Source organism: Palaemon carinicauda, chromosome 18 (assembly GCF_036898095.1).
Source record: "Palaemon carinicauda isolate YSFRI2023 chromosome 18, ASM3689809v2, whole genome shotgun sequence".
NCBI lineage: Eukaryota > Metazoa > Arthropoda > Malacostraca > Decapoda > Palaemonidae > Palaemon > Palaemon carinicauda.
In genome coordinates this window covers 67,859,493-67,883,095 of record NC_090742.1, presented here as the reverse complement: position 1 = coordinate 67,883,095, position 23,603 = coordinate 67,859,493, and the positions used below count along the sequence as shown (strand labels likewise).

Sequence of the window (23,603 nt, the reverse complement as noted above, 5' to 3'; positions counted from 1 at the left end):
GTTGTAATGGGTGATTTAAATGCTAGAGTGGGCGCTGGAGAGGCAGAAGGTGTCATTGGGAAGTATGGCGTACCAGGTGAAAATGAGAGTGGTGAGAGACTGGTAGATATGTGTGTTGAGCAAGAGATGGTGATAAGTAATAGCTTTTTCAAAAAGAAAGATAAAAATAAGTATACATGGGTAAGAGTGGCAAATGGAAGAGTAGTAGAAAGGGCATTAATGGATTGTGTGTTGATAACTAAAAGAATGTTTGGAAGATTGAAAGACGTGCATGTGTTTAGGGGTATGGCTAACGGTATGTCTGATCATTTTTTGGTGGAAGGAAAATTAGTTGTAGCAAAAGAGTGGGGGAATAGAGTAGGTGGATGTAAAAGGGAGCTAGTGAGGGTTGAAGAGCTAATAAAACCGGGGGTAAAAAGTAAATATCAGGAAAGGTTGAAAATGATATATGACGAAGTGAAAGTAAGAGAAACTGGCAATTTAGAGGAGGAGTGGAAGTTAGTAAAAGAAAATTTTGTTGGGATTGCAAGTGATGTGTGTGGAAAGAAGGTTGTTGGAGGCAGCATGAGGAAGGGCAGTGAATGGTGGAATGAAGGAGTGAAGGTAAAAGTGGAAGAGAAAAAGAGGGCTTTTGAAGAATGGCTGCAGAGTAATAGTGTAGAGAAGTATGAAAAATATAGAGAGAAAAATGTGGAAGTAAAGCGCAAGGTACGTGAGGCAAAGAGGGCAGCTGACCTGAGGTGGGGTCAGGGATTGGGTCATTCATGAAGAAGTTTTGGAAAGAAGTGAAGAGAGTAAGGAAGGCTGGCTCAAGAATTGAAGAGACAGTGAAAGATGGAAATGGAAGGTTGTTAAAAGGAGAGGAGGCAAGGAAAAGATGGGCGGAATATTTTGAAAGTTTACTGAATGTTGAGGATAATAGGGAGGCAGATATAATTGCTGTTGCAGGTGTTGAGGTGCCAGGGATGGGAGATGAGAATGAGAGAGAGATTACAATAGATGAAGTGAAGAGAGCCGAGATGTTGAAGGAAGGGGGTGTGACTGTACTTGAAAGGTAAGGAGGTGTATGTTGCGTTTATGGATCTGGAGAAAGCGTATGATAGAGTTGATAGGGAAGCAATGTGGAATGTGATGAGGTTATATGGAGTTGGTGGAAGGTTGTTGCAAGCAGTGAAAAGTTTCTACAAAAGTAGTAAAGCATGTGTTAGGATAGGAAATGAAGTGAGTGATTGGTTTCCGGTGAGCGTGGGGCTGAGACAGGGATGCGTGATGTCACCGTGGTTGTTTAACTTGTATGTTGATGGAGTGGTGAGAGAGGTGAATGCTCGAGTGCTTGGACGAGGATTAAAACTGGTAGACGAGAATGACCATGAATGGGAGGTAAATCAGTTGTTGTTTGCGGATGATACTGTACTGGTTGCAGACACAGAAGAGAAGCTTGGCTGATTAGTGACAGAATTTGGAAGTGTGTGTGAGAGAAGGAAGTTGAGAGTTAATGTGGGTAAGAGTAAGGTTATGAGATGTACGAGAAGGGAAGGTGCTGCAAGGTTGAATGTCATGTTGAATGGAGAGTTACTTGAGGAGGTGGATCGGTTTAAGTACTTAGGGTCTTTTGTTGCACCAAATGGTGGAGTGGAAGCAGATGTACGTCAGAGAGTGAATGAAGGTTGAACCAAAGGGTTGGGGGCAGTTAAGGGAGTAGTAAAAAATAGAGGGTTGGGCATGAATGTAAAAAGAGTTCTATATGAAAAAGTGATTGTACCAACTGTGATGTATGGATCGGAGCTGTGGGGAATGAAAGTGACGGAGAAACAGAAATTGAATGTGTTTGAGATGAAGTGTCTAAGGAGTATGGCTGGTGTATCTCGAGTAGATAGGGTTAGAAACGAAGTGGTGAGAGTGAGAACGGGTGTAAGAAATGAGTTAGCAGCTAGAGTGGATATGAATGTGTTGAGGTGGTTTGGCCATGTTGAGAGAATGGAAAATGGCTGTCTGCTAAAGAAGGTGATGAATGCAAGAGTTGATGGGAGAAGTACAAGAGGAAGGCCAAGGTTTGGGTGGATGGATGGAGTGAAGGAAGCTCTGGGTGATAGGAGGATAGATGTGAGAGAGGCAAGAGAGCGTGCTAGAAATAGGATTGAATGGCAAGCGATTGTGACGCAGTTCCTGTAGGCCCTGCTGCTGCCTCCGATGCCTTAGATGACCGCGGAGGTAGCAGCAGTAGGGGACTCAGCATTATGAAGCTTCATCTGTGGTGGATAATGTGGGAGGGTGAGCTGTGGCACCCTAACAGTACCAGCTGAACTCGGTTGAGTCCCTTGTTAGGCTGGAGGAACGTAGAGAGTAGAGGTCCCCTTTTTTTGTTTTGTTTCATTTGTTGATGTCGGCTACCCCCCAAAATTGGGGGAAGTGCCTTGGTATATGTATGTATATGACATATCTGTTCTTGACGTTGTTAATAGTTTATATATGACATATCTATTTTGACGTTGTTACTGTTTTTAGAATGATTTATTGTTAATTTGTTCCCATCATTTATTTATTTCCTTCTTTCCTTTCCTTTGCTCACTGGGCTATTTTTCCCTATTGGAGCCCTTGGGCTTATAGCATCTTGCTTTTCCAATTAGGGTTGTAACTTGGCTAGTAGTAATAATAATGATAATAATAATAATAATATGTACTGGAGCAGTTGGTTAGCTTTACATAATAGTGAGCTGATGCTTTATCCAATAGGGTTAATTAATTAAAAATTAGTCTTCAAAGTACTTATGTTTTCCTTTATAAAAAATTATATTGCTTACTGTAATGAAAGAGGTCAGTTGTCTCCAAGAGGCAATTCACCAATATAAGGCTGCATTCTGTATTTACTGTAATGTGACTTTTTTACATTTCTTTCCAGGTTAAACTGAACGAAGTGGGAAAACAAATTGGTGTCAAAGAATTGAGGTTTGGTGATGAGTCAGTCATGTTTGATGTTCTCGGTGTAAAGCAGGGCTGTATCACAGCTTATGCTCTCATTAATGACAAGAACCACCAAGTTAAATTCTTGTTAGATTCAGAAGCCTTAGATGGGAAGCATCAGTACATTAATTTTCATCCGATGTCCAATGCTGCTACTCTAGGTATTTCACCTGCTAATTTGACAAAATTTTTAAGTCACACTGGCCATGAACCCACCCTTTTAACATTCAAGTAAAGATTGTTTGGGAAGAGCTTTTTTAATATTCCTTTTTTCAAGCTGTGTATGGTCTGATTTGCTTCTTGTATGCCCTTAAGAGCAAGGCAGTAGAAAGGTTAAACTAAGGCTCCAATACCTTCCCCATTATTCAATAATGAATTTTGTTTTCATATACAGTATTATTTAAAATCAATATTTGGAATTCAACTACAGTAAAAACTAGGCCTGGGTGTTTAGAACCCAGATTCTTAATCATGATATTCTTTTAAAGATATCAGTTGAGCCCAAACTAATTACAGTCTTTAAATCGCTGGAACATTAAATTCTGGGTTCATGAGAAAGTAAAAATCATTGGTAAAATGGAAATGGAATTTATCACAATAGAATGGATATTCTGAAATTTTTCCTAAATAAAGGTGCTACTTCATTAAAATGTGTGATTTGTACAAAAAATAAAACCCGTGTATTCCCTTCGTCTTTGTAACAGTTTTCACATCTGAATAAGCTGGATTCTACATGTACTTAGTGTTTATGACTAACATATAAATTAGTATACAAGTGTTTTTCAGCAAAGTTGCGGTAGGCTATTGGAAACGTTAGCTGGTTATCGCCGGACCAGGGTTCGATTTCCACTCAAGATCGATTGTTTCTTGTAGCATCTGCAACCTCAACATCCTTGCGAGGTTAGGATGGGAGTTGGGAGGCCTTTAGGTCTACCTGCTGAGTCATCAGAAGCCATTGTTTAGCCCTCCCTGGTCCTAGCTTGGGTGGAAAAGGTGCTTGGGCACTGATTATACGTACTCGTACATACGGTCAGTCTCTAGGGCATTGTCCTGCTAGCTACAGCATTGCCACTGCCCCTTGCCTATGCCATTCATGGGCAACCTTTGAATAAGCTGATGCCATAAAAGTCCAATAGATTGTATTATTATTGAAAGTGATTGGGTGTAGGTCCCACAAAACAACTTAAATACTATTCAATAAGTACTGTATAGAATAAACCTTCATTATCATAAAAAGAATTACCCATTATGATCTTCATGCCCTTATCAAAACAATTTATAGTGTTTACCGTTTCATTATGAAAGGTAACTACAGCTACAAATATCGTAAGAGACTCCAAAGAGGGATAAGTGAATAAAACCACGGACATCACATATTCTGGGCAATATATTATCCTGATTAACATTACTTGGCTTATCAGGCCTCATAAATAGTTTTGGAGTATTTGCAAACCACATATACAAAAAGCAAAAGCTTCATAATAACATTGACACAACCATCACCCTTTTAATACATCTGCTTTGTTATCTGTTTAATTTTGGGCTATTGTAAAAGACACTGAAAACTTCAGAACAAAAATAATGTAAACAATATTAAATTACTGGAGAAATAAATAAAATTTACTTGCAGACATCAACAGTGTGCATGATACTCTTCATATCTGAAGACCATCTTCTTCTAAATGAAACTTACTCGAAGAGCTGGAAAAAATAATATATGGTCATTATCATTAAAACATTATACAGTAGTTTGAAATCAAGTGATGAGATGAAAAGAAAGGGTTATATTCCTAGATAAATATAAAAAATATGAACTAAACATTTGTGTTAAACATAAACATGTACAATTTCCAATATACAAAATTGGGAAACCAAAAAAGAAACGAAAAAATACTTTAAAACCTCTAAGTCAGTCATCCTTCCTTAACTCTTCTGCCACATCACAGCAAATATGTGATGGTTGGTTATGTACAATACTGTCCTTAATAGTCTCAAGAATGTTCTAGAATTCAAGCCCAGAGTCCTCTTATTTTTTCACATGAAATCAGCAGTAGCAAAGTTATCCGTTAGTCATGCTACTGACTTCCTATCCAGTGCCTAATTTAAATCAAGGAATTGTTAAAAGTGTACTCCCAAGAATACCCACATTCCAAAGGGATTACTCTAAGAATTGATTTTCTCACATTATCATAATCCTACACACTGGGAATGCAAGGAGAATAAAGTAGCATAACCCTTGGGAGTCCAAGTACAAAGGCTGAATCTTTTAGCTCTAGATATTTGCTGGGCTGTTTACACAGATGGCTTCTGGCTAGGGATCTAGTTCATCATCAGGCGGATGGACCTGATTCATCAAGATTATGTTCCTGTTGGCATCCAAAAATTTTGCCCCAATTTAAGATTTTCCTCCAGTCACTAAGCATGTCGCAATCCACCAAATATGTAATGGCACGTACTTCTGAATTGAAAATTAAGTCTGTCACATGGGCATTTTTTTCTGACAATGGTATCCTTTGCTTTTTACGAGTTCAGACCCACATCCTGACTTGAAGAACCTTCCTTGCATATATTTATTCAGATGATGGTTATATCAACTACAGAGAAATAATTATGCTCCCAACTTTTAACTGTGAATAAATATTTACTACAAAAACAACAGCAAAGGCTGCTGAAATACACAACGATGACAGGGCAGCATAATGATAAATTTAAACAAGACTATGAATATAAAAATAATTAATTATTACAAAATTAATAGAACTCTCAAAGAATTGGTAACAATTGCAGCCAGTGAAAAAGCATAATCTTATGTATGTAGGTAGGAAAAAAAAATCAAGAATATAAAAAATTTAAAATTTTTCTTAATTATACAAACCTGGATCCTTTAATAGGAGTATGATGATGGCAAATTTGGAAAAGGCTGTTTAAACTTTAAACGAGGGGATTGTAACTGCTGTTGGGTGGATGGTAGACCTCACCCACCCACCAGAGAGCAAACCTCACTTCGACCTTAACCTAGGACTTAGGGGTTGGTGGACCCACCAGAGAGCAAACCTCACTTCGACCTTAACCTAGGACTTACGGGGTTGGTGGAGGAAACCAGTGTAACTTAAAATACAAATTACATTAAAAAAATATATGTTCCTATAGGAAAACAAATCATAGTCCATAGGAGAAAAGAATCCCTATAACCAAACTGACTAGTTATGCTAACCACGAAAATGTCAAGGCACTTTGGTCCTGTGCAGGAGTGAATGTAATGACAACCAGATTATAAAAATATCACAAGTGTTATGCTAGGTTCCTATCAGGAGACTTGTAGGCAGTGGTAAGTTCTGGCAGTGTATAGCATGTGGAACACTAGCTGCATCCAATTTTTAGTCTTCGACTAGACCATCTTTGCCACTTCCTTTCTTCCTCAAGGTACTTTTTATGATCAACTCTACAGAAAGGGAGGATCCATCTAAGCATCATCAACGCAGGTCATTTTTTAATATCAAGGTATTTTTTATAATCAATTCGCACTTGGCATATAAGGAGTCGAATACACATGCTCTGTGCCCCATTCTCTTAACATTTGTTCAAACTCCCATCCAACAAACTCAGGACCATTATCACCTAACATTTTCGCAGGCATCAATAAAATTATTATTATAACATTAATAATAGTAATAATAATAAGAACTTACAATACATCAGTAAGTATATGTAAGATATTTCTTTGCGGGAGTAGGTAAGCCTTCTAGCTGGTTGCATCTTAAGTACACTATATTCCTCACTTTTGTGAAACTATAAAGTAATATAGCTTACAGTAATTTGAAGTTGGGTATTGAGTAGTGCCATAGCCTCTGTACCATAGCCTTCCACTAGCTTGGATTAGAGTTCTCTTGCTTGGGGATACACTCGGGAACACACTTTTATTGTATTAATCTTCCTCAAGTTTATATGTGAAGGGTCTAATTTAATGTTGTTACTGTTCTTGAAATATTTCATTTTCAATGTTTACTCTTTTTGTTTAGTTTATTTCCTTATTTCTTTTCCTCACTGGGCATTTTTCCCTGTTGGAGCCCTTGGGCTTATAACATCTTGCATTTCCATTTACAGCTAGGGTTATAGCCTAGCTAGTAATTATAATAATAATATGTTGTCCGAATGTATAGTCACTTGTGAGAAATTGGTTTGTATACGTATATTCCATCTATCCTTCACCTCTAAGGGAGGGAGGGAAAAAAAAAAAGGGACCAGACATACCACTCATTCTAGTCTTATGTCTTGACAATTATCTTAGACAAGAGGCTTCTTGTCCCATGACAATGCTAGGCTGGCTTCCACAACCTTTTGAGCAGCTACCACCAATCCAAGGTTAAAGGTACTCAAGGACTTGTAAGTATACTGTAGATTGTTGTCTGGCCTTTCCAGAATTCTGCCTTCAAAACTTGCACCACAGACAGGTTTGAACTCACGACTAGAGTGGATCTGATTCCCTTCACTTTGTGTGCGTGCACTCTGTAAGGTCCTTCTATCTCCTCGTGAAGCCAGAATGAAACCGTGTTCTTGGATATCTTCTTCATCCTTACAGTGCTGAGGAAGTATCTCTGGTGCTCAACCCGGAGCAAGTGAGTTCTTTTCAGGTAGCAATACTGCGGGGTAAAAAATCTCCCATGACTCCTCCCCTTTCACGAAGAGGGAAGACTTGACACGTACCTTGGTGCACAACTTCTTCCCCTTAGAGTACTTTATGCATGAACCAGATCGAGAAAGGTACTGGGGTGATACTCCAAAGAGAAAGAAGGGACTGATAAACGGCAAGCAGACTCCCCTTTGGAGGCACTAGGTTCTTTGGTTTTCGTAGGGTGAACAGGAGACTATGGTACTGAATGGCTAGCATCATGTGAGTGCATGTCCTTAGATAGAGAGGAACCTTGCCTAACATCATGTGGAAACCAGTCACTGAGACGGTTGACAATCAGGAAACCAACACTACTTCTCTCCAATGCACACGAGGGAAGCTCTTGTCATTCGTACATCACATACATATACCAAGGCACTTCCCCCAATTTTGGGGGGGTAGCCGACATCAAACAAATGAAACAAAAAAAAGAGGACCTCTCCTCTCTACGTTCCTCTCAGGAAAATTATAGCTGGTTCCTCCTATAGCACGGGTAGGCTTCTTCAGGGGAGTCCAATTTGTATGTGAAACTGAGGAGTCACACCAATGTCCAATGAAAGGAGGGGGCCAAGCGTGGGAAGCTTCATCATGATCAGCAGCGCACATGCTCAATCCCATATAAGGCTGAGCCCCGTTAGCAGGAAAGAGAACTCCTGTATCGTATACCCATATACCTTCCCTGGCTAGATTTCAGTCTCTGTACCGCAATACCTCTCCCGCAAATGTGAGGAAAGGCCGGTCAAAATCTCAGCAGACCTCAGCCGACCGGTATTCCTGGGTTTTGGTGACTTCTTCCTCTTTTTTGAGGTGACAGGAATTGAGTCTGAAGACTGCTGAGGAAGAGGTCAAAGATACAGAAATGCTACGGGGTGGAGGGGGTTGGTCTGAAAAGAATGGTGATACTCCCAGCAGAATGAGACACAGGTGACTTCCTAGCAGGCGAGGACTTGTCAATGGTAACCATGTCACGCAGTTCCTCTCCAGGTGGAACAGCCGAAGAGGTGCAAAGGAAGACTTCAAAGCCCTGGCATCAGCCAGCAACTTTAGATGCTTCTCTGCTTACAGAATGCCATTTATGCAGAAGGATGGCCATAACTTCCGCAGGTCCAGGTTCCTGCACATTTCGTCATCAAACAGCACAACAAGTGTACGTCGTGAGAGAGAGGAGTTTTAACTTTGTGACAATGCGACAAGGCATTTTGGTGCTTGAACAAGCGCTAAGAGTTGTCCTCTGATATCTGTCACCTGTTCTGACTCCGTCACATGAATGCTCTGGAAGGTCTTGGCGCATAGAATAATTTCAACGAGAGGGAAGATTTTAAGTCCGACCAGTCATGCTATGAGGCTTAGCCTCAGTATGCTTTGATACCTGGTCTCTGAAGGTTAAGCAGATGGTAAGGTCAAAGATACTGAAGTTATTGGGGGGGGGGGTGCAAGGAAGAGCATGTATACTTCTGTTCCAACTTAACAGGCTTCTCAGACATCAAGGAATTTGGGGCTAGGGATGATGATACTGCAGCAGGATATGTCACACTCCTTCCTGGCAGCAGTTAAGGATTTGTCAATGGTAACCATGTAACCCAGCTCCTCTACAGCTGAAGAGGTTACAGCTAGTGCAGACTTGAAAAGTCCTGGCATCAGTCACCACTTCTAGAAGTTTCTCTGCTATTGATTCATAAGGTAGGTCACAACATCTGCAGATTCAGGTCCCACACACCTAGTTGTCAGGCAGCACAATAGCAGGTGTATTTTGTGAGAGGCAGAAGTATTACCTTTGCTAAGAAAAGTTTATATTTCTGTTACCTTCCAGGTATGTCCCAAACATACGTCGGTCTCTCCTCCCTCCTTATGAAATTAGCCAGAGGACTCAGCCCTATGGAAATCTGAAGGAGTGGCAGCAGGTTTCAAAGTACTGGAAGGGGAAATGGAGCTAGAGTTACTTCGGCATCAGCTATGTTATGGCTAAGTCCAAATCCAAAGAATCCCTCTTGGACTACTTTTCAACCTTCATCCACTGCAGAAGTGATGACCTACACTCATCACAAGGGGATAGCTGCAAACAGTCCACCCCTGTGGATCATTAAGGGCTTCCTCATGAACCTGGCACACTTCCGGCCAGGTTTTCCCGAGGCCACATCCACATGTCTGTGTATGGAGTCTCCATTAATAAAGAAAGTGCACACAATCTGAAAAGATAAAGAAAAGACCAAACAGTCTCATTAAGAGGCTGCAAATTAGTACTTTGGTGTGGCTGAAGTCAAAGTAAGGTTTACTCTGCCTGGAGGGTGGGTGGGGCCTACCCTCCACTTGTCACCAAATAAAATAACCTAGTTAAAGTTTAAAGGGTAGTTTCTAGCTTTGACGAAATCATACTCATATTGAAGGACGATCGTTTGCATTCATTTAGGAAGAAATGATCGTTAACACTGGGAGGGACTGAACAAGTCAGATTAAAAAAGTAGAAAACAGGAAAAAGAAAAAAATCAATATACCTAAAAAAGATTGTGTTTAGACAAACTGACATTTAAATTACTCTATACTCACACTTAAATAAAATAAAAATGTAAGGAAGGAATTAGCAGGAAAAAGTATCTGCTTTAAAGCTCATTATAGCTACGTAGCTACGGTATTTTAAAGACTAAAATTTATGAAGTCGGTGCTAAACACTTCAAGGGAATATAATTATTTCTATGAACCTCCCCTGATGTTCATGAAAAGAAATATGAACATCAGGTGAGTATATAAATTAGAAAAATTTTATGATCAAAATAAGTTTATTTCTATAAACCTCCCCTGACATATAGCTGCTGCTGTTGAAGAAACAATATGAATAAATAGATGAGTATAGAAATAAATTTAATTTTTTAAATTTTGTTTTTGTACACAAAAATTTGGAATATCACTAGAAACTGTAAAAAATTTAATTCCCAAGAAAAATAAATTTCTAAATCAACAGTACAGTATTAGTTAGCTGCACTATGAAGTCAGAGCTCCAAAGGTAGACAGCAGGCAAATGGACTGGAATCTTACAAGAAACTACACTCATGACTTTTTTTTTTATGGGAAAAGATAAAGGATGATCAAGATTCATGATTTAGATAAAGTTAAATATTGGTTACAATAATGGCAATTCTATGGAGGATACATTTAGGAGAAATCTAAAAAAAAAAAAAAAAAAAAAAAAAAAAAAAAACATGAAAAATTAAGGAAAAGGTATTATGTCAGAGTTCAGGTGGTCCAAGAGTACTACTGCTAATCTTTTCCATTAAACAAAACTGTAGTGTCTAGCAATACTTGGATATAATAAATATGGACATAAATGTATACTGGTGTACTTTACAGAATAGGATGGGTTTGTAATTAAATTAATTTTATTTATTTTTTCACTTCTTGTATGTCAGGCATATTGTGAATTATGGATGGCTAACAATAGAATAATTGGGACTTAGCTGTTGTTATATTCATGATAAATCCTTGATAGTTCAAGCAAACTTACCAATCAACTTAGCTGGATGATTGAGATTTTTTCTGTATTTCAAAAACATAATGAGACATGTCAAATTTACAAGATTACCTGAGTAACAAGGCCAGCTGCTATAGTAGACCCTCCAGTCCTTAGCATAAACCTTCCCAATTCCTTAAAGTCACGGAAGAGCTCTAAGCATAAAGGTCGAGTAAATTCTAATTCTATTAAAGCTGCTGAATTTTTCACCAGTGCTCTTGGCTTATTCTTCACTATCTGTCCAGTTGTCTTATGAAGCTGTGATACCAACTTCCGGATTTTTGCTGGTTCGGTGACTGACTGGTAATGGAAATCAACCTGAAATTTTTCATACAAAATTCAGTATTTTAAATCTAATTTTCATGAAGCCTTAAAATATGCATTCATTAGCAAAAATATCATGAAGAATGTCAATGTTTCCATAGATGACTTACACTATTTGACATTTTTGTGGTTGAAGTTCTGTGTGGTCTCCAATGACTTTATTGTATAAGGTTACAAAAGGGAATCCAATCTGAAACACCAAAGAAATATTGTCTCCTCTGCTCTAGGGCTAATGTATCAACGTGCAATACGCGGACTCAGTGTGTATAAGAGACCCATGAGTTAGGGCTCATTAGAACTCGCCACAGCACTTCAGATGCTGAAATTTTCTGCTATGAGTGAAGTCATGCAGAATGAACCTTGGACCAGTTCTATTCCGGAGATTTTGGAGATAGTTCTGTATCTCCAATCAGACCGTTTGCAACAAAAGAATGCCACAAACTTCCACTATATGTAGGCGCAAAATTGGACTTTAAGCATTGGCAAGAGATGATCTAGATCTAGATTGGTACTGATGGACATCGATCCGTTTCTCCCGAGTTTAATTTCATAAACTTAGAATATCCTTTGGGATTTTTCAAGTACAGTTGTGCTAATAGCACCTCCTTGGCCCAACAGCCCCAGGTATCAACTACTTCAGCGTCCAAGACCAAGAATACACATGCTTCGGTCTGCACAGCTGTATCAGAAAGTAGGAAAGCGGATTACTTTTGCTTCCTCCTTTCTAATCTAGAACCTTCACGCTTAGATTTTCTTTTGTATTTTATAGAAAAATTTCTCAGCTAAAGACTTATTTGATGAGCTGCAAGGGGTTTTTCTCAACAACACAATACCAATCTCTGTAGTAGACATGAATGACTTATCAAAGGAGTCAGTTACCTCGTCTTATAACCCCAGACTTCTTGGCTTAATTTTTGACCCACCTCTTTAAGGAGAGGAGGTTCCAGCCATCAACTATATTGTCATATGAATGAACCTGCTAAGCATGCTTCTGACGTGAATCTTGACTTGGACATGTTTCATAAGATCACACACACACTTTTGCTTTGCATAGACCATCTCCACCCACCCCTGTAGTTTCTTGGTCTCTGGATAGGGTTCCTGAGTTTTTGGATAAGTTAGATAATTTATTCATCCCCCTTTAAGAACTGTTGCAAAAAGCCATACTGTGGTTTTGATAGCTTTAGCCTAAGGCCTCCAGAGTTAGTGAACTGGCAGCCATTTGGAGGGACCCGGAGTTCATTATAATAATCCCTGGTCATCTACTTCTGACCCCATATCTTCTTTTTCTAGCCAAAAATCAAAAGCCTCTTCAGAGACAATATCTGGATTAAATCTCTGCTCGTCAGGAAATCCACATCTTCAGAATGTAGTTTGTTTCAAAATACCTTACCAACAAGTACCTTTCAACAGGAGCTATCAGTATTTTAAAGATCTTAATTAAAAAAGCTGATCCTGTCTCCATTCCTAAACCCCAGATGTGAGAAAAATTGCCTCCTCTTTACTAGTACTCTTAGCTAATACTGTATGTAATTTTATGACATCCAGAGTTTTACAAGTTGATCTGTGCATATGGTGTTTAATAAACACTACCTATAACAAATATGTTATTTTCATTAGTAAAATAAATTTTTGAATATACTTACCCGATAATCATGTAGCTGTCAACTCCGTTGCCCGACAGAAATCTAAGGAGGGATACGCCAGCTATCACAATACTAGAAGGGGGTGTACTAACAGCGCCACCTGTGGCCAGGTACTCAAGTACTTCTTGTTGACACCTCCTCAATTATTCCTCGATCCCACTGGTTCTTTATGGGGAGGAAGGGAGGGTCAATTAAATCATGATTATCGGGTAAGTATATTCAAAAATTTATTTTACTAATGAAAATAACATTTTTCAATATTAAACTTACCCGATAATCATGTAGCTGATTCGCACCCAGGGGGGTGGGTGAAAACCAGTGAACAAGATTAAAGGATAGCCAAGTATCCCCACATTTCATATAACAGTTATCTCTAATAACAAATGAAATAATAAGTACCTGGTAAGGAAGTCGAATTGAACCGTTACTCTGCCTCTTTTTTAAGTTCGTCTTCCTTACTGAGCGCAGCGTTCCTCTTGGAGGCTGAATCAACCCAAGGTGCTAAAGTATATAGGGTTGCAACCCCTACTAAAGGACCTCTACACAACCTTTAACCCAGGCGCTTCTCAAGAATGAATTGACCACCCGCCAAATCAAAAGGATGCGGAAGGCTTCTTAGCCTACCGTAACAACCATAAAAACAACAAAAGAATTCAAGAGAAAAGTTAAAAAGGTTATGGGATTAAGGGAATGTAGTGGCTGAGCCCTCACCTACTACTGCACTCGCTGCTACGAATGGTCCCAGGGTGTAGCAGTTCTCGTAAAGAGACTGGACATCTTTCAGATAAAAAGATGCAAACACTGACTTGCTCCTCCAATAGGTTGCATCCATTACACTCTGCAGAGAACGGTTTTTATTAAAGGCCATCGAAGTAGCTACGGCTCTTACTTCGTGGGTCCTTACCTTCAGCAATGCAAGGTCTTCCTCCTTTAAGTGAGAATGTGCTTCTCTGATCAGAAGCCTTATATAATACGAAAGCCCATTCTTGGACATGGGTCTCGAGGGTTTCTTGATGGCACACCATAAGGCTTCTGACTGTCCTCGGAGAGGTTTAGACCTCTTTAGATAATATTTGAGAGCTCTGACAGGGCAAAGAACTCTCTCAAGTTCGTTACCTACCATGTTGGAAAGGCTAGGTATCTCGAACGATCTAGGCCAAGGACGTGAAGGAAGCTCGTTCTTTGCTAGGAATCCAAGCTGGAAAGAACATGTAGCAGACTCGGTCGTGAAACCAATGTTCTTGCTGAAGGCATGAACCTCACTGACTCTTTTAGCTGTTGCCAGGCAAACGAGAAAAAGAGTCTTGAGGGTAAGGTCCTTGAATGAAGCTGACTGGAGAGGTTCGAACCTAGATGTCATAAGGAACCTTAAGACTACGTCTAAATTCCAGCCTGGAGTGGAAAGACGACGATCTTTAGACGTCTCAAAAGACTTAAGAATGTCTTGAAGGTCCTTGTTGGAAGACAGGTCCAAACCTCTATGGCGGAGAACTGAGGCCAACATACTCCTATATCCCTTAATCGTAGGAGCTGAAAGGGATCTCTCATTTCTAAGATGAAGCAGGAAGTCAGCTATTTGGGTCACAGAGGTATTGGTAGAGGATATTGAATTGGCTCTACACCAGCTTCGGAAGACCTCCCACTTAGACTGGTAGACCCTACGAGTGGAAACCCTCCTTGCTCTGGCAATAGCCCTGGCTGCCTCCTTCGAAAAGCCTCGAGCTCTAGCGAATCTTTCGACAGTCTGAAGGCAGTCAGTTGAAGAGCGTGGAGGTTTGGATGTAACCTGTCTACGTGAGGTTGACGTAGAAGGTCCACTCTTAGAGGTAGAGTCCTGGGGAAGTCTACTAGCCATTGTAGTACCTCTGTGAACCATTCTCTTGCAGACCAAAGGGGAGCAACCAGCGTCAGCCGTGTCCCTTCGTGCGAGACGAATTTCTGCAGAACCTTGTTGATTATCTTGAACGGAGGGAATGCGTACAGGTCGAGATGGGACCAGTTCAGTAGAAAGGCATCCACATGAACTGCTGCAGGGTCTGGAACAGGAGAACAAAACAGAGGAAGTCTCTTGGTCATGGAGGTGGCAAACAGATCTATGGTAGGTTGACCCCACAAGGTCCAAAGTCTGTTGCACACACTCTTGTGGAGGGTCCATTCCGTGGGAATGACCTGATTCCTTCTGCTCAGACGATCTGCTGACACGTTCATATTGCCCTGGATGAACCTCGTGACTAGAGAGAGGTTTCGACTTCTTGACCAAATGAGGAGGTCCCTTGCGATCTCGTAAAGGCTCCTCGAATGGGTCCCCCCTTGCTTGGAGATGTAAGCCAAGGCTGTGGTGTTGTCCGAGTTCACCTCCACCACTTTGCCTAGCAGGAGGGACTTGAAGTTCAACAGGGCTAGATGAACTGCCAGCAGTTCCTTGCAGTTGATGTGGAGAGATCGTTGTTCCTCGTTCCACATTCCGGAGCATTCCTTTCCGTCCAAGGTTGCACCCCAGCCCGAGTCCGATGCATCTGAGAAGAGATGAAGATTGGGGGTCTGAATGGCCAAGGATAGACCCTCTCTGAGAAGAAGGTTGTGCTTCCACCACAGGAGAGTGGTCTTCATCTCTTGGTTGATAGGGATAGAGATTGCTTCCAGGGTAGAACTCTTGTCCCAATGAGCTGCAAGGTGGAATTGAAGAGGGCGGAGGTGGAGTCTGCCCAGCTCGACAAACAGGGCTAGGGACGAGAGAGTCCCTGTGAGGCTCATCCACTGTCTCACTGAGCAACTGTTCCTCTTCAGCATGCTCATGATGCACTCTAGGGCTTGGCTTATCCTGGGGGCCGATGGAAAAGCCCGAAAACTCTGACTCTGAATTTCCATTCCCAGATACACGATGGATTGTGAGGGAATGAGTTGAGATTTTTCCAAATTGACTAATAGACCCAGGTCTCTGATAAGGTCTAAAGTCCAATGAAGATTCTCCAGACAACGACGACTCGAGGAGGCTCTCAACAGCCAGTCGTCTAGGTAGAGGGAGGCTCTGATGTTTGACAAGTGAAGGAACTTGGCTACATTCCTCATCAGAAGGGTAAAGACCATAGGAGCTGTGCTTAGGCCAAAACACAGGGCTTGGAATTGGTAGACGACCTTTCCGAAAACGAATCTTAGGAAAGGTTGGGAGTCTGGATGAATCGGAACGTGAAAATAAGCATCTTTCAAGTCCAATGAGACCATCCAGTCCTCCTGTCTGACCGCTGCTAAGACCGACTTGGTCGTCTCCATCGTGAACGTCAGCTTGGTGACATACTCGTTGAGAGCGCTGACGTCCAGGACAGGTCTCCAACCTCCTGTCTTTTTGGCCACAAGAAAGAGGCGGTTGTAGAAGCCCGGGGATTGATGGTCCCGGACTACAACCACAGCCTTCTTCTGCACAAGAAGTGACACCTCCTGGTGCAAAGCTAGCCTCTTGTCCTCCTCTTTGTAGTTGGGAGAGAGGTTGATGGGCGAAGTGGTCAGAGGTGGTTGAAGGAAGAATGGAATCCTGTAACCGAACCTCAGCCAACTGACAGACTGTGCGTCTGCACCTCTCATCTCCCAAGCTCGCCAGAAGGTCTTGAGTCTGGCTCCTACTGTCGTCTGGAGAATCGGAGAGTCAGTGTTTTCCTTTGGATGGCTTGGAACCTTTCCTGGACTTGCCTCTGTAAGAGTCTGGACGGGAGCTTCCTCGGCTGGGGGCTCTACCACGAAAGGGCGGTATGAATCTAGTCGCAGGAGTATCAGTCACTGGGGAGCGGTAAGTCTTAGGGGCTGAGGTGGAAGCCTTAGACTTACGAGCCGAAGAAGCCACAAGATCGTGCGTGTCTTTCTGAATCAAAGCAGCCGACAAATCTTTAATGAGCTCTTCGGGAAAAATAAACTTCGAAAGAGGAGCAAACAGAAGTTGTGAACGTTGGCAAGGGGTAATGCTGGCGGAAAGGAAAGAACACAGCTGTTCCCTTTTCTTCAAAACCCCTGACACGAATAAGGACGCTAGCTCGCCCGATCCGTCTCTGATGGCCTTATCCATACAGGACATTAACAGCATGGCAGAATCTTTGTCCGTATGGGAGGTTTTCTTGCTGAGGGCCCCCAGGCACCAGTCTAGAAAATTAAACATTTCAAACGCTCTAAACACTCCTTTAAGCAAGTGATCCAAGTCCGAAAAGGTCCAACACACTTTTGAGCGTCTCATAGCAGATCTTCGAGGCGAGTCTACCAGACTTGAGAAGTCAGCCTGGGCAGAGGCAGGTATTCCCAAGCCTGGTGCTTCCCCTGTGGCATACCAAACGCTCGCTTTCGAAGTGAGCTTCGTTGGAGGGAACATGAAGGAAGTCTTGCCAAGAAGTTGCTTAGACTGCAGCCATTCCCCTAGGATCCTAAAAGCCCTCTTGGAGGATCTAGCTAGGACAAGCTTGGTATAGGAAGACTGAGCTTGTTGCACTCCCAGCGAAAACTCAGATGGTGGAGAGCGGGGTATAGCTGAGACAAAATGGTCTGGATAAACCTCCCTGAGAAGAGCCAAGACCTTGCGAAAATCAAGAGACTGTGGAGAGGGTCTGGAGTCGTCCACATCCGAAGAGGGATCAAGGTGTGCTTCCTCATCATCCGAAATCTCAACCCCAGAATGAGGCGACGGGATCGGATACGAATGCTGAACCGCAGAGTCAGAACGAGCAGGAACAACAACAGAGGTGGAAGGAGGAGGTGCAGCAAGTTCCTGTTCCTGTGGTATGAGTGAAGCGTGAATAGATCGAGGCTGTGCAGAACAAGGTAAAGTTCCAGCAAGCAGAGATGTCTGAGAAGCAGGATCAGGGTGCACGGGTAGAGCTCGGTGCAGCAGCTGAGCAGACTGACTCACAGGTGGAAGAGGTTCAACATCGTACGCCTGGCAGATGGAGCTGCGACTGGGTGCAGCGAGTGCAGGCGGGTGCAGCACAGGCTGAACCGGTGCAGGAGGCTGGTGCACCACCGGTGCAGGCGGGTGCAGCAAAGGCTGAACGGGTGCAGGAGGTTGGTGCACCACCGGTGCAGGCGGGTGCAGCACAGGCTGAACGGGTGCAGGAGGTTGGTGCACCACCGGTGCAGGCGGGTGCAGCACAGGCTGAACGGGTGCAGGAGGTTGGTGCACCACCGGTGCAGGAGGGTGCAGCACAGGCTGAACCGGTGCAGGAGATAGGTGCACCACAGGTGCAGGAGGTGCAGCACTCTCAGCACGACACTCACGCATCAGGTCCGAAAGCTGAGCTTGCATGGACTGAAGCATAGACCACTTGGGATCAGCAGAGACAGTAGCAGACTGAGGTAAAGCCATAACAGTGGTTGCACCACCGGTGCAGCTCTGTTGTACCTTACTCCTCTTGGGCGGAGTACAATCGCTAGAAGACTGAGGCGAGTCAGAGCTGAGCCAACGACTGCAACCTGGCTGAGCACTCGTGGGTTGGACTCTGCGTTTAAGAGGTCTAGAGACCTGAGACCAACGATTCTTCCCCGAGAGAAGATCAGCGGACGAGCGGAAGACGGGCTCAATCGTCTGCAAGTGGGAGTGACGGTCTGTGGTAGACACGCCCGCAACCACTGAGGATGATTCTGTGCGCCTAACAAGGCCTGCCGAACCCTTATGCCCTTCGACATTGCTTCTCCCCTGGGCTTGGGAGCTTGCAAGAGGTCCCGGACTGGGAGAACGACTGGCTCGCACAGAAAAATCCCCACGCACCACACTGGCACTAACACTAGTACAAGGCACTGCACCGACACTAGCACTCGTCACAGCACTGGCACTAACTTCACCCACTGCACTCTTGGCCTTCAACTCTTTCACTTCGGCCATCAGAGACTTATGGTCACTTACCACTGACTCTACCTTATCGCCTAAAGCCTGAATAGCACGTAAAACCACTGACATATCAGGCGGAGGGCACACAGTAGGATCGGGGGTAGCCACTACAGGGGTAGGATCAGGAAGAGGATCATGAGATGAGGAAAATAAAGAAGAGTGAGAAGAACTCCTCCTAGCTCTAATTCTCTCTAACTTAGAAGAATACTTTAAAAGTCGGACAAAATCCAATTCCGAAAGACCGGCGCATTCCTCACATCGATTTTCTAACTGACAGGGTCTGTCCCTACAGTCAGAACAAGCGGTGTGAGGATCTACCGAGACCTTCGGAATACGTCTATTGCAAGACCTACAACGTCTATGGGAGGGGGCTTGCGAAATGTCAGACATTTTGTTTTCAAGAGAAGTCAAAGGGAGATCCAAAAAACAAGCAAAAATTCGTTAACCGTTAAACTGAATTAAATAAAAGCTATCTAGCTAATATCAGAAGGTTTCCAGTAATGCGACAGCCGTAAATCAAAGAGAATACATCACCAAATAAGCGAGAATAAACTCGAAGACCATGAGCGTATCCCAGAACGTCTAGCCGGAGGCACGACAGAGGAATAATTGAGGAGGTGTCAACAAGAAGTACTTGAGTACCTGGCCACAGGTGGCGCTGTTAGTACACCCCCTTCTAGTATTGTGATAGCTGGCGTATCCCTCCTTAGATTTCTGTCGGGCAACGGAGTTGACAGCTACATGATTATCGGGTAAGTTTAATATTGAAAACTAAGATTTACAACATTCATGCATGGTAGCCTACTTGACGCATTTAGGAGAAGTACAATAAGGATATGTTGGGCAGCCAGTATTCTTCAGTAAACCCTTGTGAGGTAAGACTTGTTAGTTTTTCTTTACTCATGGGAATATGAGAATGGGTTGTAGATTTTACTTGGTTGTAGATTGACATCCTGGAATGGGCACAAGTCTATGTAAAAATATTCTGGTATCAAGTCTTTGGTGTCCACACAGCACTTTAACCACATAAAGAGGTTTAGACAAAGGAAAATCTCATTTTTGGGGAGGTGCTGTGTGGTCTCCAGAACCCTTCCTCCCCAGCCTTGTGCAGGGGAGTAGAGCAATAGTTTGTTTACTTTTGATTGCGAATGGTGGTCGAGGTTTAGTTGTGGTGTTGATACAATGGCAGTCAACTGTGAAGATGGTTCCATGACGTTATTCATTGCATATGAATTTCAGCTAGCGAGGTGCTATGGCGAGTTCTAATGAGCCTCAACTAATAGGTCTTCCTTATACACTCGAATCCATGTATTGCAAGTTCATAACTGCGCCTAGAGCACGGGAGACAATACGTCTATAGTATTTATGTCAGATTGGATTCACGTTTTTTTTTCTTTGCCCTACATAGGAAATTCTTTGGAGACCATATGGTCCCTCACCAAAAATAAGTCTTTCCTTCACCAAAACCCTTTTATTGATGTACCCAAAATGGTTTTTCACCAAGTTCTGCTTCCATACAGACAATCTACGATTCTTTCACCCACTTAATTGAGACCCACCTCTCAAACACCAACATGAATCAACTAATTCAATTCTTGAACTATACATACCAAAACTAAGTTTCTTACCTTCCTTGTTTTCTTTTACGAAAATTACTTTAACCTAGCTAGTACCTGTATTTACATTTTACTCACATTATCTACCTTATTTTTCCCCCAAAAAATATTAAATTTCACCTGTCGCCCTAATCTTATTATTATTTTCAAAAATCTTTCACCAGTCCAAGCAGCTAATCTGTACTATTGTCTCATATAAGTACTAAATTATCAGTAGAAATCAAGCACCCAGCAAATAAAAATTGCTAATTTTCTATTTATTCTAAAGATCTAACTATTATATAAAATCTCAATCAATAGTGTACTAAATGTTATTTTGATCAGTGGGATTATAACTTCCTGGAAATAACATAAATTTCAGACATAGTTTGAAGGCTTTCATCAATGATCCTTATTTTCAACTATCCTCCTAAGCACTTGTGGCAGACAGAAACAATTTTTTGAACCTTTCTACCACCGTAGTTTGGTACCTTGGGCAAATGTAAAACTATATCAGTAATCCCTCGGCTATCGCAGGTGTTCCGTTCTAGGACTAGCTGCAATAGCTGAAAAACTGTGTAGATACAGAAATCTAAAGTATATTTTTTCATCATTTAAAAAAAATCAAATTTTTTATTCTTTACTTATTGAAAGAGAATTTGGGATAAAGAGGTGGTGGAAAAAAAAGTTTATTAAAATTAAGTCTCAAAAAAGGAATTTGCAATACACGAGATACATAAAATAATTTTTAAGGCTACTGACGATACTTTTATCATTCTCTTTTGCTTCCAAGTTATTGAAAGAAATTTTTTAATCAAGAGGTGGAGGAAAAAGGGTAGTTTATCATAATTTGTCTTCAAAAAGGAATTTACGATAATTTTTAAGGGTGAAAACTTGGTACTCGCATAATATGCGAGATTACGATACACGACTACATACTGTGCTATTGTAATATACTTTATCAAGTTTTAGTCCTAATAATGACTATTTTTTAACAAAACATAATTAAAAACAAGAGAGGTATAAAACTCGTGTCCTCAGAAACTTGCAACATAAATGCAACGTACCGAGGGAGCGATAAGTCAACCGCAATATACCGAGGGATTACTGTACTTCATATTTGTGAGGGTTTAAAATATCCATTAGCTTTAACAATAATTATATCCTTAAATAACAGAATGTATAAATACCTGTGCGCCTCTAATTAGTGGGACAACAATGTTAAATACAACAATGCGAGCTTGCACCCTGGTCACCAACGGGATAGGTTTCGTGGGATCGCACAAAAAGTCTCCTATGCGTAAAACACTTGGGTCTACCCCACTAACAGTTAACGTTATATGGTCACCAGCAAAAGCTGTTGAAGGCGCTGCATTGTCAGCTTGAACACCTGCAAAAACAATATCGTTTATGAGAGGCACGCAGATGCATTCTTAATATTTCCAAGAAGTTTCCTTTCTCAATAAATGTTAAATAAATAAATCCACTACACTACTTGCCAAGTTTAAACCACATGAAACCCTGAAAAGTTATCCATAATATAAATCAAATTCTTTATGCTATACAATTCAGGTTAATAAAAATAGTCATTATTAAATAATAAACCTAGCCATCTATGAAAATTCTTTATGCACATTGTTAACTGCTTCCTCTCAATAAACATTGGAATTTAGTACCTCCAACTTCCTAGACAGTCAATAGTTAACAAATGAAATAAAGAAGAAAATTCAGACATTTTTTACCATTCAAATTCAAACCTCAGGACAGCTTTGCCTCAGGTCATTAGGGTAGGATGGTTATGAAAACAATTTGATGTTCAAAATTGAATATGATGGATAATATCTAATTTTACTCCAGGCAACATTCATTTAAAAGCTCTGTAACATGGTTTCAGTTCCAGCTATAACCATATTGAATAATTCTACAGCATAAGCTGTAGGCATTGGTATTCTTGAACCCCTCAACTTGAGAAAAGTCACAGCTAAAGTTGCTACTCCATTGGAAAGTTACGACCAACCTGGAAAACTTGTGACATTGGAGAGCGGTTATCATGCTTTAAGAGCAAGGATAGGTGTAAGTACTCTGACATTTGTTAAATTCATTAAAATGGTGGAAAATCTACTTTCAAGAGACTGAAGGCAAAAGTTTTGCTGTTTCTCTTGTGTCTAAGGAAGTGATCCTACAAAACAGGTAGTCATTTGGACATGGCCATGAATGCATTAAAAAGTTGTTTATTTACTTCAAATTTAAGTTATATAAAGTCCACAAGAATAGGAGTTGAGGTTTCTATGCCTGAACACAGTTGCACACCCGGTTTAAACAAAAAACCTCCTGTCCATGGACTAGAGAAAAGTTGGGTGCACTCATAAACCCTGTCATAGCCCTTATCATTCAACATCATGTCACTCTTCTTTTTACAATATTAGAAATGAAATGAGTTACCTCAATTTTCTTCAGTGCCGTATTCCCATCAAGAGCACCTCACTTCATCCCGTATTACGTGATTTCTCAAGACTTCCTTCAAGTCATTATCATGTCCCCTTCATAACTATGGTTTTTCTGAACAACTCTTTCTCATCTTTTCTCATTTCAGATAAAATAATTTCAATATTTTGAGTTCTCCACCTATTTTAAGCCAATGGACATAACATCATTCCTCAAATTTCTCATACGTAATATATCTTCTCACCGTTCTCATATCATGAATTTTTACATAACCCTTACTGGAGCCTCCTCCTGCCATTGTCTTTTTGATATCTGCACAATGTGCATCACGGCATCGGAGAGTCGATAACAGACGCTAAAGACAAGAAGACCACCTGGATTAAGAATTATCCTAGGATCCCCTGCTGAGACCACTTTTAGGACTTCTTTAACCATTAGGAAATTTAAAATAAAATGTATGAAATAAAAGTATTGAATGAACTAGAAAATTGAATGCTTTTTAGGGAATACTGCAACATTAAGACTAACAATCACGGGAATTCCCAAGCTGTTTAGTGTTTAAGTCGACTATTCAAAGGCACAAACAGTTTTTCATCTTTTT

The 23,603-nt window shown here is 41.3% G+C and overlaps 2 protein-coding genes across 4 annotated transcripts in view; one reads left to right on the top strand and one right to left on the bottom strand.

Annotated features, from left to right (window-relative positions):
• The window catches only part of AIMP2 (aaRS-interacting multifunctional protein 2), an 85,407-nt gene extending 81,759 nt beyond the window's left edge, over positions 1-3,648 (top strand). For all 3 annotated transcript variants that reach the window (XM_068392494.1, XM_068392492.1, XM_068392493.1), the window contains one exon: positions 2,900-3,648. In XM_068392494.1, coding sequence (XP_068248595.1) covers positions 2,900-3,196 — 297 coding nt within the window. In that variant the 3' untranslated portion in view covers positions 3,197-3,648. The remainder of the gene's footprint in view (positions 1-2,899) is intronic.
• Positions 3,649-4,330: 682 nt separating this feature from the next.
• The window catches only part of HBS1 (translation elongation factor EF-1alpha (GTPase) HBS1), a 101,730-nt gene continuing 82,457 nt past the window's right edge, over positions 4,331-23,603 (bottom strand). Inside the window, exons 13-15 of the mRNA XM_068392491.1 lie at positions 21,748-21,947; positions 11,205-11,450; positions 4,331-4,662 (exon numbers count right to left, since the gene is read on the bottom strand). Coding sequence (XP_068248592.1) covers positions 4,651-4,662; positions 11,205-11,450; positions 21,748-21,947 — 458 coding nt within the window. The 3' untranslated portion in view covers positions 4,331-4,650. The remainder of the gene's footprint in view (positions 4,663-11,204; positions 11,451-21,747; positions 21,948-23,603) is intronic.